The following is a 16,949-nucleotide window of genomic DNA, read 5'->3' as shown; positions in this document are numbered from 1 at the left end:
CCATTGCAAAAGTGGTATTTACTACTTGAAACAGTTAAGTATTGTTATTTTATCTTAATTTATTTTTTCACTATTACATTTTTAGAAACACTGGATAAGTCCTTTCTTTATTTAAGATTCCTATTCTTGGAATGTTCTGTTCCATATGCCTTCAGCCCTACCTTATCAGGTATTCATGTTTTTAGGCAATTTTTTGGTCATTGGTTTAAATACCACTTTCGTTGACAAGATGACATGTTCATTAGTAGTAAATGGGCTTAGTACTGAATGAAGCTGTTTGCTATAAATAAGTAGAAGAGAAGAGGCAAGGTCGAGGAAATGGATATGATTATCATTCTGTGCTAATAACTTTCGTAACTTTGTGTAAAAAGCATTTTACTTGATTACTGCACATTTTAAATAAACACTCTTAAGAGTCAATATAGTTTTTCTTAACCTTATAATTAAGTTTTCCAAAGCACCATTTAAAATTGAAAATGGTAAAATGTATTTTATGAATGTTAAGCGTTTATTTTTGTATTGAGCCTATAGATTATTTTTTCCAATCTATTTGACTTTTGAACCTACATACACTGAAAAAAGATTTCTCAATGATTTTCTCTCCTAGTTCCTGTGTAATTAATTATCTTTAGGAATTCAGTCTATGAAATATTTTTCTCCTGAAAATATTTTTAAGGGAAACATGTTTTTGCTGCTCTCAGGATGGAAAGATAATGGGCACCTCCCTTTATTTTTTCTTCCATTTAGTCGTCTTTTGCTGCATTGGCGTTTGCAGCAAGCAGGTGTATGTATTATGGTATAAAAAATGGAACCTTGTAAATGAGATCAAATTCCTTTTTTTGGTAAATTCTCTCTTTGGATATAGATGTTTGAGAATTTAGATGGTTTCTTATAGCTAGTTGAAAATCGTTCAGGATGCTCACTTTTATAAAATCTGCCCATTCTTAGTTTAGAAGAAGAATGTGAAGCTTCCCTTTGCACGTCTGCATTACGAGCCAGGAATCTAGAGCTGTCCCAGGACATGAAAAAGATGACAGCTGTGTTTGAGAAGCTGCAGACTTACATTAGTCTTCTCGCCTTGCCAAGTAAGCGTGTTTGTTACTCATGGTTCAACTTGAAGAACTTAGAGTACAAGAAGCTTGAGAAGGGAGGTGGTTTGGCGTGTCGGAGTAAGAAGAGCCTAGGACCTGGGGTCAGAAAAACTTGAATTCAAATCCTCCAGCTCCTTATACATTTAGGGTCTTGGGCAAATCACTTCTCTGCTTCTGTTTTCCCACTTATAAAACAGAGGTAAATGTGATTAAGTTAAATTAAGAATGTACAATATCAGGCATCGAAGACATACATTAAATATTAAATCTCTTTCTCTCCTTCCTCTTTTTTAAATGGAGAGGGGCAAAGCGTAAGAATTCGTAGCAACATTCCAACAGGTAGCATAGGGGAAGGTTAATAGTAAAAGTGCTATTTTTAGAGGAACTGTATCATAACAAAGCCCCAAAATGTAAAGGTTGAAAGTCTTGGGAAAAAAAATGCTGTTTGTTGCCCTTTGTTTTAATTTGAAAAAAGTATTTTCAGGTCATTGAATGGACCTCAGTTTAAATGATGTTTGTAAGAAAACCATGATTTTTGTAGTAGTGATTTGATTATTTGTTTTTTGTAACAGCTTAAATGTGATATAATTTACATACCATACAATTTACCCATTTAAAGTGTACAGTTCGGTAGTTTTTACTATAGTCACAGACGTGTGCATCAACGCTACAGTCAGTTTTAGAATATTTTCATCACCTTAAGAAGAAACCCTGTATACTTTAGCTATCACCCTCTTATTCCCCTGTTCTGTTCCTTGCCCAGTACCAAGCAACCATTAATCTACTTTCTGTCTATAGATTTGCCTGTTCTGAACATTTCATATAAATGGAATCATATAATCTGTGGTCTTTTGTGACTGCTTTCTTTCACTTAGCATAATATTTTCAAGATTCATCCAAGTTGTAGCATGTATAGGTATTTCATTCCTTTTTATTGCAGAATAATATTCCATTGGATGGATATATCACATTTTATTTATCTGCCTATCAGTTGATGGACATTTGGGTTGTTTCTACCTTTTGGCTATTGTGAATAATGATGCTGTAGACATCTGTGAACAAGTTTTCTTTTTTTGTCTTTGCGGTATGCGGGCCTCTCACTGTTGTGGCCTCTCCCGTTGTGGAGCACAGGCTCCGGACGCGCGGGCCCAGCGGCCATGGCTCACAGGCCCCCCACTCCATGGCATGTGGGATCTTCGTGGACCGGGGCACGAACCCATGTCCCCTGCATCGGCAGGCGGACTCTCAACCACTGCACCACCAGGGAAGCCCTGTGAACAAGTTTTTGAGTAGACATATCTTTTCATTTCTCTTGCGTATATACCTCAGAGTGGAATTGCTGGGTCATGTGGTAACTTTATGTTTAATTGTTGGGGGAACTGCTACCTTGTATTCCAAGGCATGTGTACCATTTAATATTCCCACCAGCAGCAGGGTTCCAATTTTTCCACATCCACACCAACACTTATTATGTGAATTTTTTAAAAATTTCTTCTTTTTTTTTAATTGAAATATAGTTGTTTTACAACATTGTGTTAGTTTCAAGTGTACAGCATTTGTGTGTGTGTGGTGTGTGTGTGTCCTTTTTTTCAACTCTTTTCCATTATTGGTTATTATAAGATATTGAATATAGTCCCTGTGCTATACAGTGAATCCTAGTTGTTTATTTTATATATAGTGGTGTGTATCAGTTAATTCCATACTCCTAATTTATCCCTCCCCTGCTTCCCTTTTGATAACCATAAGTTTGTTTTGTACGTCTGTGAGTCTGTTTCTGTTTTATAAATGAGTTCATTTGTATTATTTTTTAGATTCCACATATAAGTGATGTCATATAATATTTATCCTTCTCTGTCTGACTTACTTCATTTAGTATAATAATCTCCATGTCCATCTGTGTTGCTGCAAATGGCATTATTTCATTATTTTTTATGGCTGAGTAATATTCCATTGTATAAATATACCACATCTTCTTTATCCATTCATCTGTCAATGGACACTTAGGTTGCTTCCATGTGTTTGCTATTGTAAATAGTGCCTCTGTTAACATTGGGGTGCATGTATCTTTTTGAATTAGAGTTTTTGTCTTTTCCCTATATATGCCCAGGAGTGGGATCACTGGAGCATTCCATAGTGGCTGTACCAATCTATATTCCCACCAGCAGTGTAGGAGGGTTCCCTTTTCTCCACACCCTCTTCAGCATTTATTATTTGTAGACTTTTGTGTGTGTGTGTGTGTGGTACGCGGGCCTCTCACTGTTGTGGCCTCTCCCGCTGTGGAGCACAGGCTCTGGACACGCAGGCCCAGCGGCTGTGGCTCATGGGCCCAGCTGCTCCACGGCATGTGGGATCTTCCCGGACCGGGGCACGAACCCGTGTCCCCTGCAGCGGCAGGCAGACTCTCAACCACTGCGCCACCAGGGAAGCCCTCCTTTATCAATGTTTAATAGTTCTCAGCTTATAAGTCTTTCACCACCTTGGTTAGGCTTATTCCTAGGTTGTTTTTTTTTTTGATATGATTTTAAACAAAATTGTTTTTTACTTTCTCTTTCTGGTATTTCATTGTTAGTGTAAAGAAATGTAACAGATTTCTCTATATTAATCTTATATCCTGCTACCTTACTGAATTCATTTATGAGTTCTAATAGTTTTGTGTGGAGTCTTTAGGGTTTTCTATATAGAGTATTATGTCATCTGTACATAATGACAATTTTACCTCTTCCCTTCCAATTTGGATATTTTTGTTTCTTTTTTTTGTCTGATTGCTGTGGCTAGGACTTCCAATACTGTGATGAATAGAAGTGATGAAAGTGGGCATCCTTGCTTTGTTCCAGAATTCAGCTTTTCATCACTTAATATTATGTTGGCTCTGGGTTTGTCATAAATGACTTTTATTATGTTGAAATTTGTTACCTCTATACACACTTTGGTGAGAGTTTTTATCATGAATGGATGTTGAATTTTGTCAAATGCGTTTTCTGCATCTGTTGATATGATCATATGTTTCTTGTCTTTTCTTTTGTTCATGTGGTGTATCACATTGATTGATGTGCATATGTTGAACCATCCTGTGACCCTGGAATGAATCCAGCTTGATTATGGTGTATGATCCTATTTATGTGTTCTTGGATTTGGTTTGCTAAACTTTTTTTGACAATCTTTGCTTCTATATTCATCAAAGATATTGGCCTGTAATTTTCTTTTTTGGTAGTGTCTTTTTCTGGTTTTGGTATCAGTGTGATAGTGGCTTCATAGAATTACTTTGAGAGTGTTCTTTCCTCTTCAGTCTTTTGGAAGAGTTTGAGAAGGATAGGTGTAAGTTTTTCTTTGTATGTTTGGTAGAATTCCCCAATGAAGCTATCGGGTCCAGGACTTTTGTTTGCAGGGAGGTTTTTTTTTTTAAATTACAGATTCTATTTTACTTCTAGTGATCAGTCTGTTCAGATTATCTGTTTCTTCTTGATTCCTTTTTGGCAGTCTGTATGTTTCTAGAAACTTGTCCATTTCTTCTAGGTTGTTCATTTTTTTTGGCATATAACTGTTCATAATATTTTCTTAAGATTTTTTTATATTTCTGCAGTATTGGTTGTTATTTCTCCTCTTTCATTTCTTATTTTGTTTATTTGGGCCCTCTCTATTTTCTTCTTGGTGAGCCTGGCCAGTGGTTTGTTGATTTTGTTTATCCTTTCAAAAAACCAGCTCTTGGTTTTATTAATTTTTTTCTGTTGTTTTTAAAAATCTCTATTTTATTTATTTACTCTCTGATCTTTATTATTTCCTTCCTTCTGCTGACTTTAGATTTTGTTTGTTCTTTTTCTGATTGTTTCAGGTGGTAGTTTAGGTTTATTTGAGATAGGCCTGTATCACTATGAACTTCCCTCTTAGGATTACTTTTGCTGCATCCCATAGATTTTGTATGGTTGTGTTTTCATTGTCTCAAGGTATTTTTTAATTTCCTCTTTGACTTCATTGTTGACCTATTGGTTTTTTAGTAGCATGTTGTTTAGTTGCCATATAACCATTTTTTTCTCATTTATCTTTCTGTGGTTGATTTCTTGTTTCATGCCCTTGTGGTCAGAAAAGGTGCTTGAAATAATTTTTGTCCTTTTAAGTTTGTTGAGGCTTGTTTTGGGTCTTAGTTTGTGGTCTATTCTAGAGAATGTCCCATGTGCCCTTGGAAAAAGAATGTGTATTCTATTTTTTTTTTTATATAGTGTCCTGTAGATATCAATTAAGTCTAACTGTTCTATTGTGTCATTTAGGAACTCTGTTGCGTTATTGATTTTCTCTCTGGAAGATCTGTCCATTGATGTCACTGTGGTGTTAAAGTCTCCTACTATTATTGTATTCTTGTCATTTTCTCCCTTTATGTCTGTTAGTATTTGTTTTACGTATTTAGGAGCTCCTATATTGGGTGCATGTATGTTAATGATTGTGATATCCTCTTCTTGTGTTGATCCTTTTATCATTATACAGTGTCCTTCTTTGTCTTTCTTTATGGCCTTTGTTTTAAAACCTGTTTCGTCTGATAGGAGTATTACTACTCCTGCTTTCTTGTCATTTCCACTTGCATGAAATATCTTTTTTCATCTCCTCACTTTCAATCTTTGTGTGTCTTTTGCCTTTAAGTGGGTCTCTTATAGGCAGCATATTGTAGGTTCTTGTTTTATTATTCAATCTACCACTCTTTGTCTTTTGAGAGGAGCATTTAGTCCACTGACATTCAAAGTAATTATTGATAAGTATATATTTATTGCCATTTTAAACCTTGCTTTCCAGTTGATTTTGTATTTCTTCATTCTTTCTTCTTTATTTTTGCTTTTGTGGTTTTCTTTTGTATTATGCTTGATTTCCTTTCTTTTTGGTTTTTGTGAATCTGTTTTATGTTTTTGATTTGTGGTTACCCTGGTTTTCAAGTATGTTAACCCATAACTATATCTACTTGCTTTGGACTGGTAGTCATATAAACTCAAACACATTCTAAAAGATCTACATTTTCTTACTTGTGTCCTCCGCATTTCGTGATTTTGATGTCCTATTTTACATCTGCATGTTTATCCTTTTGCTTTCATCATAGTTATAATTGCTTTCACAGAATTTTTTTAATTAAAAAAATTTTTTTTAATCTATGTACTGACTTATGTAAGTGATCTTCAATCTTTTTACATATTTGCCTTTCCGATTTTCTCTTTCCTATACATTCTTGCTTCTTTTTTAGTTAGAGAAGACCATTCAATATTTCTTTTAGGATAGGTTCAGTATTGCTGTTTTCTTTTAGTTTTTGCTTGCCTGAGAAATTCTGTATCTCTCCTTCTATTCTAAATGATAATCTTGCTGAGTAGAATATCCTAGGTTGCAGGTTTTTCCCTGTCAGGACTTTAAATGTATCTAGCTACTCCCTTCTGGCCTGCAAAGTTCCTGTAGAGAAATCAGTTGCTAGCCTTATGGGGGTTCCCTTGTAACTGACTCTGTTTTTCTCTTGCTTCCTTTGGAATCCTCTCTATCTTTTGCTTTTGCCATTTTAAGTATGCTATGTCTTGGTGTTGATCTGTTTGGGTTCATCTTGTTTGGGACCCTCTGTGCTTCCTGTACCTGGATATCTGTTTCCTTCTTTAGGTTTGGGAAGTTTTCAGCCATAATTTCTTCAAATAATTTTTGATCCCCTTTTCTGTTCTTCTTCTGGGATTCCTATTATACGTAGATCGGCATGCTTTATATTATCCCATAGATTTCATATGTTGCTTTAATTTTTTTCATTTGTCCTTCTGTCTTCTATTCTGATAGGATGATTTCCATTATTCTATCTTCCAGATCACTTATTCATTTTTTTGCATTATTTAGTTTGCTGTTTATTTTCTTTGTCTCAGCTTTTACCTTGGCAATTGAGGTATCTGATTTGATTGACTCCTTTTTATAGTTTCTAGTTCCTTATTACAGTAATCTGCATTTCTATCAATAGTCTTTCTTAATTCCTTCAGCATTTTTTTTTTTTTTTTGCGGTACGTGGGCCTCTCACTGTTGTGGCCTCTTCCGTTGCAGAGCACAGGCTCTGGACGCGCAGGCTTAGCGGCCATGGCTCACGGGCCTAGCCGCTCTGCGGCATGCGGGATCTTCCCGGACCGGGGCACGAACCTGTGTCCCCTGCATCGGCAGGCGGACTCTCAACCACTGCGCCCCCAGGGAAGCCCTCTCTTGTCCTTTTAATTGGGAGTAGTACCTCTGCTTTTTCACTTGATTTATATTTCTCTGATTCTATAAATTTAGGAGAAACAGTTATCTACTGTTGTCTTGAAGGTCTGTTTTTATGAGGGAGCAATCCTGTATAGACTGTGTGAGTCCAGTATTTTTGGTGCAAGGGCTGTTTTTGGTATGGATGCTTGCCACATCTTTCTTCAGAGTGTACTGGCCCTTGTCCCCTTGCTAAGTGGTGTGTTTTGTGTTGTGATGACCAGAGCCTGCACTGGATATTGGGTGGTGTCCTCTTTGCTCTGTGCTTGTCACAGCCCTGGCAGGGGTCAGGGTCTGCTCCCTAGTTGTTGGAGTAGAAGACCCCAGATCTGGTTCTAAGCTGTGGTATGCAGTAGGTGGAACTAGAGTGCTCCCTCTGGAAAAGGAGCCACTGCGTGTTCTTCCCCAGGAGCTGTCTGCCAGTATGTGCTACTCTGAGACACTGCCTGCCACCTGATGTGCATTCCCACAAAGTTCACTGTTGCTGGCATTGCCCTCAGAGGCTGTCTCCACTTCAGAAGCACCTGTAGTTGGCTCAGATTTCAGCCCCACCTCCTCGTGTGCATGCCCACAAAATTCACAAAACCCGTAGCAGCTGGAGCCTTGTCCCACTGTGAGCACATTGATGATGAGGCTGCTGCGGTGGGATCTATGCCCCTCCCTTCCTGTGTTGGCAGTGGGCTTCCTATGGCAGGCTCGTGTTCTGTCTGCATGCACCCCTATTTGTGGCCCCAGGCCACACTCTGGGCCCTTTGGGCTATGTCCATGTAGCCAAACTGAGTCCTCTCCCTGGGTCTGTCTGCTGAGCCCAAGTTTCAGCACCCAGCTGCTGCACATGCCAGCAGCTGTGTCTGTGGCTAGGAAGTGCGGCAGCATGGCAAGGACCATCTATTTTTGTCTCTCTCTACCCTGCAGGGCTGCAGGCCAGCTCCTGCATTCTCCTCTAGAACCTTTGAAGCTCCCTTTCTGTCTTGGTGGACCTCCCAGCTGTTGAAGGAGGTTCCCAGGGTGAGGGAACCCTCCTCCCTCCCAGGTGTGTGGGTCCCATCCCGCTTCCTCTTCTTCTCCCTTTTCCCTTTGTCCTACCCAGTTACACAGGGATCTGTTTTGCAGCTTTGGTTGTATGAGAGCTTCTGCCAGCTTTCAGTAGGTGTTCTATGAGAATTGTTCCACATGTGGATGTATTTTTGTTGTATGTGTGGGAGGAGCTGAGTGCCATGTCCCTCTACTCTGCCATCTGGATCTCCCCCCATATTATATAACTTTTTGATTTTTGCCATCCTCATGTTATTATCTGACTTTTTGAAGTAGTATCTCATTGTGGGTTTGATTTGCATAACCCTGGTGTCTAGTAATGTTGAATATCCTTTTGTGTCCTTATTGGCCATTTGTATATCTTCTTTGGAGATATGTCTGCTCAGATCCTTTCTCCATTTTCCAACTGGGTTGTTTTTTTATTATTGAGTTATAAGAGTTCTTTATATATTCTAGGTACAAATCCCTTATTGGATATGTGATTTGCAAGATTTTCTTCCATTTTTGTGGGTTATCTTTTCATTTTCTTAATGGTATCCTTTGAAGTACAAAAGTTTTTAATTTTGATGAAGTCACATTTATTTTTCTTTTGTTGCTCAGGCTTTTGGTGTCATATCTAAGAAACTATTGTCAAATATGAGGTTGTGAAGACTTACCCTTATGTTTTCTTCTAAGAGTTTTATAGTTTTAGCTCTTACATTTAGGTCTTTGATCCATTTTGAGTTAATTTTTGTATATGGTGTGAGGTAAGGCTCTAACTTCGTCTTTTGCACGTGGATATCTAGTTGTCTCAGCACCATTTATTGAAAAGACTATTCCTTCCCTATTGAATGGTCTTGGCACCCTTGTTAAGAATCGGTTGACCATAGGTGTCAGTCTACCTTATATCTCCAATGAATCCACAAATTACCTTCAGCACAAGTGCCATTATTTTTGAGAGTATCCCTAGGCTTGAACTTCTCCACAGTCTGTTGTGAAGTAAGTCAATTCCTTTGGGAAGAGATTCAGAGCTTTCTGTTTTAAGAACTGTTTCTCCCTTGGGTTAAATCTCTGAGCCATGGTTCTGTGCAGGGGGTGATGACAGTGATGCACTTCTCTCAGAGTGACACCCCTGCATTAGTAGCTGAGCACTCCATGGAGAGGGTAGGGCAGCAGCTGCTGGTCTCCTCAGCTTGCCTGTTTCAGCATGGAACTCCTGTTAATGAGCTGGGGCCAGGGTGATCAGGGCCACAGATTCTCAGCAGCACCATGCCCACATAGAGCCTCCATCCCACAAGTCGGGGCTGGGTAAAAGAAGAGAACCCCCCACCTCGGAGTCATACTTACTTAGAACTTAGCCTCAGCAACAGGTAGCTGAGAGCAAGATAAGGAATGCAGCCCTCCAGCTGAGTTAGGGGAGAGGGAGCCTTGTGTTCTTGGCTGCACCCTCTGGACTGGGATTTCTAGCTCACTGACTGGTGAGGGGACGGAGTGGGTTCTGGTTCACATACCACAGATTCTTGCTATTCTTACTGAGTTAATATAGATTTTCTTGATTAAATGTTTCTTCACTTGCTGTATGCCCTTAGGATAATTTCTAGAGTTTAAAGTGGTTATTTTAAAATCATTTGCACCAGTTGTGCTGGTGATTGGATATGTGGAGCTTGCTTATGCTGTCATGCCAGAATTGGAACTGTGATGTTTGAATAATAGTGTTTTTAGTGATGTTCAGCAAACAATAATATGTAGGGAAAGCACAAAATGAGAAATGTGTTCTGTAGTAACAAGGTGAAATTCACAAAGGCTTTCATTTCAAACAGAATCATGAAAGACATAATCCTGCTTAGCAATTTAATTTTGATTCTTGTAACCGTTTATATCTGTGGACATGGGGGATGCAAATCAGTTTAGATCCCTGTAATTAACACCATTCTATCTGAATGTGTCTACAATGATTTTAAGAGCCATTATTTTCAACATATCACAATCAGTATTCACTCTGTCTTCCCAAAAGTAGAGGGGAGATGGTGGGCTGTCAATTTTTCAGGTGAATTCTTCTGGGAAAATGCTTAGGTTTGTGATCTTGGTTTCCTAGGTACGGAGCCAGATGGACTCCTTCGGACAAACTACAGTTCTGTCTTAACAAATGTTGGTGCTGCTCTGCATGGATTTCATGATGTCATGAAAGGTGAGGCTTGGAAAAGAACATAAATAAGCTTTGTCCCATTTTCCCAGATCTGCCTGAATGAGATTTAAACAAATACTGCCAAGGCTAATAGACCCCAGATAAAGGTTTAGTAGCATTTGGCTTAACGTTGAAGTGCACAGCTTACTGCCTTCTGCTTTTACCATCTGCTTCTTTCCTGAAGGTAAACAAAGCGCTGAAGAGAAACCCTTGTGCACGGAACTTTAGCCAAAAATACATTACACTGACTTAAGGCAGGTGTATGAATTTTATCAAGCCAGACCTGCTATTCAGAGGCATTTAGCAAAATACTGCACTTGTTAGAGCCCAAACATGAAGGAACTGAGGAAATGAAGGTTTAAAGATCCCAGAAAGAATGCACTGGTTTTCTACCCTCCTGTGTATTTTTGTGTTTAGAGTACCCATTATAAGTCCTGTTTTGTTCAGGAGAGCCTTAAGGAATGAAGGTCTGTTTTCAAGCTTTGGTCAGTTTTTAGTTGCTATGTGCTTCTAAGAATATGCTTGTCGACGGCCATTTCCTTTGCTTCCTAGCATGTGATTCTGAGTCCTGATTTTTTAATCTATATTTCTGCATGGCTTCTAGGTTTTATTCCTCTGTTCTTTTCCTTTTGAAGACTGTTGGAGGAGGGGGAGGAGAGGAGGGCTGGAGCAATTATTAAGGACTATTGGAAATAGCCCAGGTGCCTAGATTTTTCGCTGTGGTGTTTAGTGTGCAATTAGTGACCAATTGCTGGTTTCACAGAAAATACTTTTTAAAAACTTAAAACTTTGTTGGATGGCATGTATAAGATGGGTATATTTGGGGCCTTTCTATAGATTGGCACATAACCACATAACCTATGTTACTGGGAATCATTCTTAGTTTCGGTGGAATTACCCAGTACTACCTTACCATTCAGTCTGGAAAATGGTCCTTCCTGTGGCTTGTCTTCAATTATAAGGAACTTTAAAAGTCACTGCACTTCTGGAGCTAACACTGGTTGCAGGAATCACAGCTTGCATAGACAGTCTTGGTGGCAGGTGACAAGAGGCAGCCCCAACCCTGCAGAACCTAGTCTGGTCCCTAGAAAACCCAGGGGACTGGTACCTTTTTCCTGTGCAGCTTTTGGTTCGGGGAGCTCAGTCTTAACCATAGTCCTCTATTCCAGAACTTTACGTAACGTAGAACTAGGCCATTGAAACCACAAGTAGCTCTGTGGCTACAGGTTTTTTGATTTTGTTTCCTAAGTTTTCCTATGCTAATGTTATGATTTGTTCCTGCTAGTGTTTTCTCTAGAATTTTGATAAAAGAGAGGCTAGAGCAATGGAGGGTAGCTGTCCATTGAGGATCTTAAAGCTTCATTTACATTTTTAAAAATCTTGATTTTATTTATATTTCTATAAATAATTACTTCTGAGTTTTCTAAAAATGCTTTTGTTCATATATGACATAAGATGCCAAGTGGTCCAAATCAAAGAATGTTACTATTATTATTTGCTATGAGCTGGTGGAGATTATCAGAGGAGGATCAGAGGCTCCCTTAGCCCCCTTTGTGCCTCTGCTTGTTTCTGTCCTTGAAAGTGAACATAATATAAAGAGAGAATACTGGGAAACATGAAGGATGGTTGGCAAGCAGATTATGGCCTCTTGTTGCTAGTTTTACAGTTCAAATCTGTCTTCTTACCCAGTTGGAAGACTATTGTGTGTATCTCATGAAAACTCAGAGTGAGCATTAACTGACATTACCAGAATATACTTTGTTTTTAAGAGAACTTTTATTTCAAACCTTTTCCCTTGATGCTTTGCCCTTAATTGCTTGGTCCAAGTTGGGAAGAAGGAAGGGAGGAAGGCAATCAAGAAGGCAGGCTGTGGTTTCCCTGGTGGCTCAGTGGTTAAGAATCTGCCTGCCAATGCAGGAGACACAGGTTCGAGCCCTGGTCTGGGAAGATCCCACATGCCGCGGAGCAGCTAAGCCTGTGTGCCACAACTACTGAGCTTGTGCTCTAGAGCCCGCGAGCCACAACTACTGAGCCCATGTGCCACAACTACTGAAGCCCGCGCGCCCTAGCGCCTGTGCTCTGCAACAAGAGAAGCCACTGCAAGGAGAAGCCCGTGCACTGCAACAAAGAGTAGTCCCTTCTCACCGCAATTAGAAAAAGCCCGCGTGCAGCAACGAAGACCCAGTGCAGCCAAAAATAAATTAAATAAACAAATAAATAAAGTTATTAAAAAAAAAAGAAGGCAGGCTGGTCTTAGTATAAAAAGAGAGATTTATAAAAATGTGTATCCTACAAGGAATTAAAATGGAAGTGAATTAATCTTTTAACAAGAGGCATTCTAAGTGAGAATTGTTTGATCTTTGGTCTCAAGTCTAAAGTAGGTAGACTCATAGGAAACATAAAAGGAAATAAATCTCTTGTCTAGGTCACATGATTTCCTTGTACTTTTTGGAGTTAAACTTTAATGTCGAGGAACACCCTAAATAATGAAAATATTTGGACTCGATAAAGAGTAAACAGTTGGATTGGGAGAATTATTATAGTCAAACTACAGTAGCTCTGATCCACTAGAAGCCATGGGAGGATTCTTAGTATTGTTCATCTTTTATAAGTATTTCAATCACCTGCACCAATCAACCAAGATTGCCTACCAACCCAGTTGTATTATAGCATTGTATACAGACAGTAAAATATTGAATAAAACTTTTTGTGGTGTATAGAAAGAAAATGTCTACTCTAGGGACTAGCAAGTTCAGTATACAAAAAAATGTTCAGTGTTCCAATTGAATTTTCATTCACTTGGATATCTTATGGATATATAGAGGATAATCATTTATTTTTAAGAAATATTAAACATAATAGTAATTGCCAATTAGTTGGTTCCTTCACTGTGAGAACTGTACCATAGTAGTGTAGGATGTTAACAATAGTGAAAACTGGCTAAGGGTATCCAGAAACTCTCTGTAATTTTTCTGTAAATCTAAGACTATCTTAAATTAAAAGTTTATTTATGTAAAAGTTTATGTATATGTGTATATAACACAGTATATATAAATAATGCTATTTCCTAGTTTTAAATTTCAGTAAAAGTAATCTTATTCATAAAACAGTAATTTTGTTAAATATCATTATCATACTAGGTTAAATCTCAAATACTCTTTCTTTTTGAATAGTCTTATTCCCTTTTAATTATCTATAGTCTAAAATCAACTAAATTTCTTGATTCTGAATAAATGAAATTCTCTGTATACACACCTGCTTTAAAAGTTTCCATGTTTTGTGATTTATTTTTTGCTTTGTTGGTAATGATAATTAATGCTGTTGTAACTGAAGTACTGTAAAAAATTCAAAGGATGCTGTATCATAAACACCTTTTTATTTAAAAATATAATTGCCCTTCCTTGTAAATCAATGTTGTCTTGGTAATTCTCCCATTTTCCCTTATTTCCAGGATGAAATTACTTTATTTCTCAGAGACCCAGAAAACCCCAAGCTTAGCTGTTTGGCCAATTTCACCTACTGCTGTTTCTGTCAACACGTTTATATCTAAGCTTCTCTTCTATGCTTCCATAACCACAGGCCTTTGTTATAACTTTCTTGGACTAGAGGCAATAGAATGTGAAGCCAGATGCTAGAGTATCCAATCCTTATTTGGCCATGCAGACCTTTCTTATTGTTAAAGTATGTACTGGCAAACCAGCTAAGATCCAATAAGGATTGTGGGACATTGTGCCTGTGTTGGCTGTTCTTTTCCAGCCTCATGGTTTGTTTGTATAAGCACAATGTAAACTCTTGTTTGTGCCTGCTGGACTATCAAAACAAGGTTTTTAACTGGTAAATATTGCTCAGGGTCCTTTACCCGGCGCTAGAATAAGGGCTAACACTCAAATGAAGGAGAATGAGACCCACCTGCTAGGGGCTGTAATAGAGACACCAGGATGGTGTTAAGAGACCCTCACTACTCTCTATTCTTTCCATGTGAACTTGAGACCTAATTGATATTCAGCACAATCCTCATATTTGGGACCATTTTTTGTCAGATTTGTCTTGTAAATTTATAAGAGCAGTATAAGAAGTTAACGGGCTGGTTATCTGTATACAACTTGTATATAGATAGTAATGAGTTTTCATTTGATTGGGTTTATAGATATTTCCAAACATTATAGTCAAAAGGCTACAATAGAGCATGAACTTCCAACAGCAACACAGAAGCTCATAACAACTAATGATTGCATCCTGTCATCAGTAGTGGCATTGACAAATGGAGCAGGAAAGGTAATTTTTCTCTGGTTTATATTGACATTAAATTCAACTCTTAAATGTGCTCCTTTTTTTTTTTTCTTTTTGAGTGACCTAGTAGGAAAATTGACCTGTGTAAGGATTTTCGATTACCAGGCTTTTTTGTAAAATAAAGTTGTCTCCCTTTTCCTCCTTCCTACCTAATATTTGAAACAATATGGTAGTTACTGTTAAGCATTTGTGATGAGGAAGTGGGTCACTCACTTCTGATGTTTTAATGAGATATTTGATTATTGAAAGATTCCAGGTGGTCTCACTATAGATCCTTGTGTGTATTAAAGGTCTGCTATACAGAAATTGGGATATAGAAAAAGAAAAAGAATTATAAGACTTTTGTTAATATTTTGTTTTTTCCCCTCCAAGTTTTTTGTTTGTTTTATGGCAACACTTGTGATAATGCTACTACTGTGGTTTTGTACCTTAATAAGTACTTTTAAGGTGACTTCAACATGTGTCTTCTCATTGAATTCTTAATATTAGATAATGATCATTTGGATTAGTAAGTACTTAATTGTTATTATAAACTGACCAGAGTGCAGTTTCTTTAAAAATTGTTCTGTCTTGGATAACTGGTTTCAGCAGGTCACATTCTAAGAGCACATGTTCATGTGGCTGTCATCAAAGCCTAAGCCTGACTAAAGTCTGACTAAGATTTCTCTGAGAACTACCCATACGTAGAAAACCAAAAGTACTGTATTCAGGACTATCTTGGCCCATTTCTTTCAGCAGACTCAACATAACTTCTCAAGAAAGTGCTAATCTCTATCTGTGTTATATACCTTTATTTTTCTGACAGGTTGACCTTAGTAGGAGCACACTTTTTTCAAGTGTTTTAAGTTAATCAGAAATGATCATAGGTTATGTTAGGTATTCAGTGTCACCTTTCCCAAAGTCAGACCAGTCTTCCTGACAGTCTGCTAAGTTTGGTGCTGTAACAAAAGCTGTTGCCTTTCGGATCTGTCAGCTAGCTCGCAGGTCAGTGCCTACAGGATTCCTTAGCCAGAAGACCATCCCCGCTGCCTCCTCTTTAGTGCTTTTACCCACAGGCATTCTGGAAACTTTCTGAGGATGATTCTAACTTTGATTCAATTGTGAACAATTCTGGAAAAAGAGAATGTTGACATTTTACAAGAGTCTCTGCATTTGTCACTTTTTTAGGAGAACTTTGGAATATTAAATACCTATATACTTCATAGCTTATTTTACATTTGCTTTGCCTGAAACCTTAAGAGTTGTCTCAAGGAAAGGTACTTGATCTTCACTCTGAAATTTTTATAAATGGTTTTTAGCTAAAGTAAGTATCTGAACTAAGTATTAGTTGGTGGCAGCTTAATACTTAGCTAATGTGATTTGATTAAACTAAATTTTATCATTTGTAATTAAAAAAATCCACTAGGAAAGTATAACATATGCATGTTAAAGAACATTTGGGAAATGTAGAAATATTAGAGAGAGGAAAGAAAGTAAACCTCACCATATACTACCATGACTGAAATGCAACCACTGTAGTATCTATGTCATACACAAGGAATATACAGCTCAAGATTTTTAGAGTTTTCATTTTCTTGAATACTACCTAACATAGAATTTCATTTGACACAGTAAAATATTAATGAAAAAAATAATCTTTTAGATCATTAGTGAGTGATTGCTTACTTTTTGAACAGTTGTTGCCAAGGTAAAGTACTCTTGTTTCACAAGTTACTTTTTCTTATTTATTGAAACAGAATACTCTTTAATGTATCGAAGACTTTAATTTTTCTGGCTAATAACTTTCTTAGACATTTTTATTTATATCACCATTTCATATAGCACTGTAGATTCAGAATCACGGCTCAGCAAAATTACAGCCATGGATCTTTGTTGTTGCTTACATAGATTAAGCAAATGTTAAATCTGTAAATGACAAGGGTGTGCTGAATTTTCAGTCTCTTTCTTTCCTGTTATATTTGTAATGCACAGATTGCGATTTACAGAATGAAATTTAAGTAGAGATCATATATTCAATATGCTTGTGTCATGTCTTGTGTTGGAATATGAAACATTCAAAGTTAAAATGCAAACGGAATGTATAAACCCAAACGTATATATTTTGAGAGCAGGGGCAGACTTAGTAAGGTAAAAAGCTCATA

At 37.6% G+C, this 16,949-nt stretch overlaps 1 protein-coding gene across 4 annotated transcripts in view; it reads left to right on the top strand.

The window, feature by feature from the left end:
* PPP1R21 (protein phosphatase 1 regulatory subunit 21) overlaps positions 1 to 16,949 on the top strand; it is a gene marked incomplete at its 5' end in the record, with an annotated part of 60,553 nt that overhangs the window by 24,474 nt on the left and 19,130 nt on the right. For all 4 annotated transcript variants that reach the window (XM_079721122.1, XM_079721125.1, XM_079721124.1 and 1 more), the window contains 3 exons: positions 949 to 1,085; positions 10,429 to 10,521; positions 14,666 to 14,793. In XM_079721122.1, the coding sequence (XP_079577248.1) occupies positions 949 to 1,085; positions 10,429 to 10,521; positions 14,666 to 14,793 (358 nt within the window). The remainder of the gene's footprint in view (positions 1 to 948; positions 1,086 to 10,428; positions 10,522 to 14,665; positions 14,794 to 16,949) is intronic.

Source organism: Hyperoodon ampullatus, assembly GCF_949752795.1.
Source record: "Hyperoodon ampullatus genome assembly, chromosome: 15".
Lineage (NCBI taxonomy): Eukaryota > Metazoa > Chordata > Mammalia > Artiodactyla > Ziphiidae > Hyperoodon > Hyperoodon ampullatus.
This window is presented reverse-complemented; position numbering and strand designations above follow the sequence as displayed.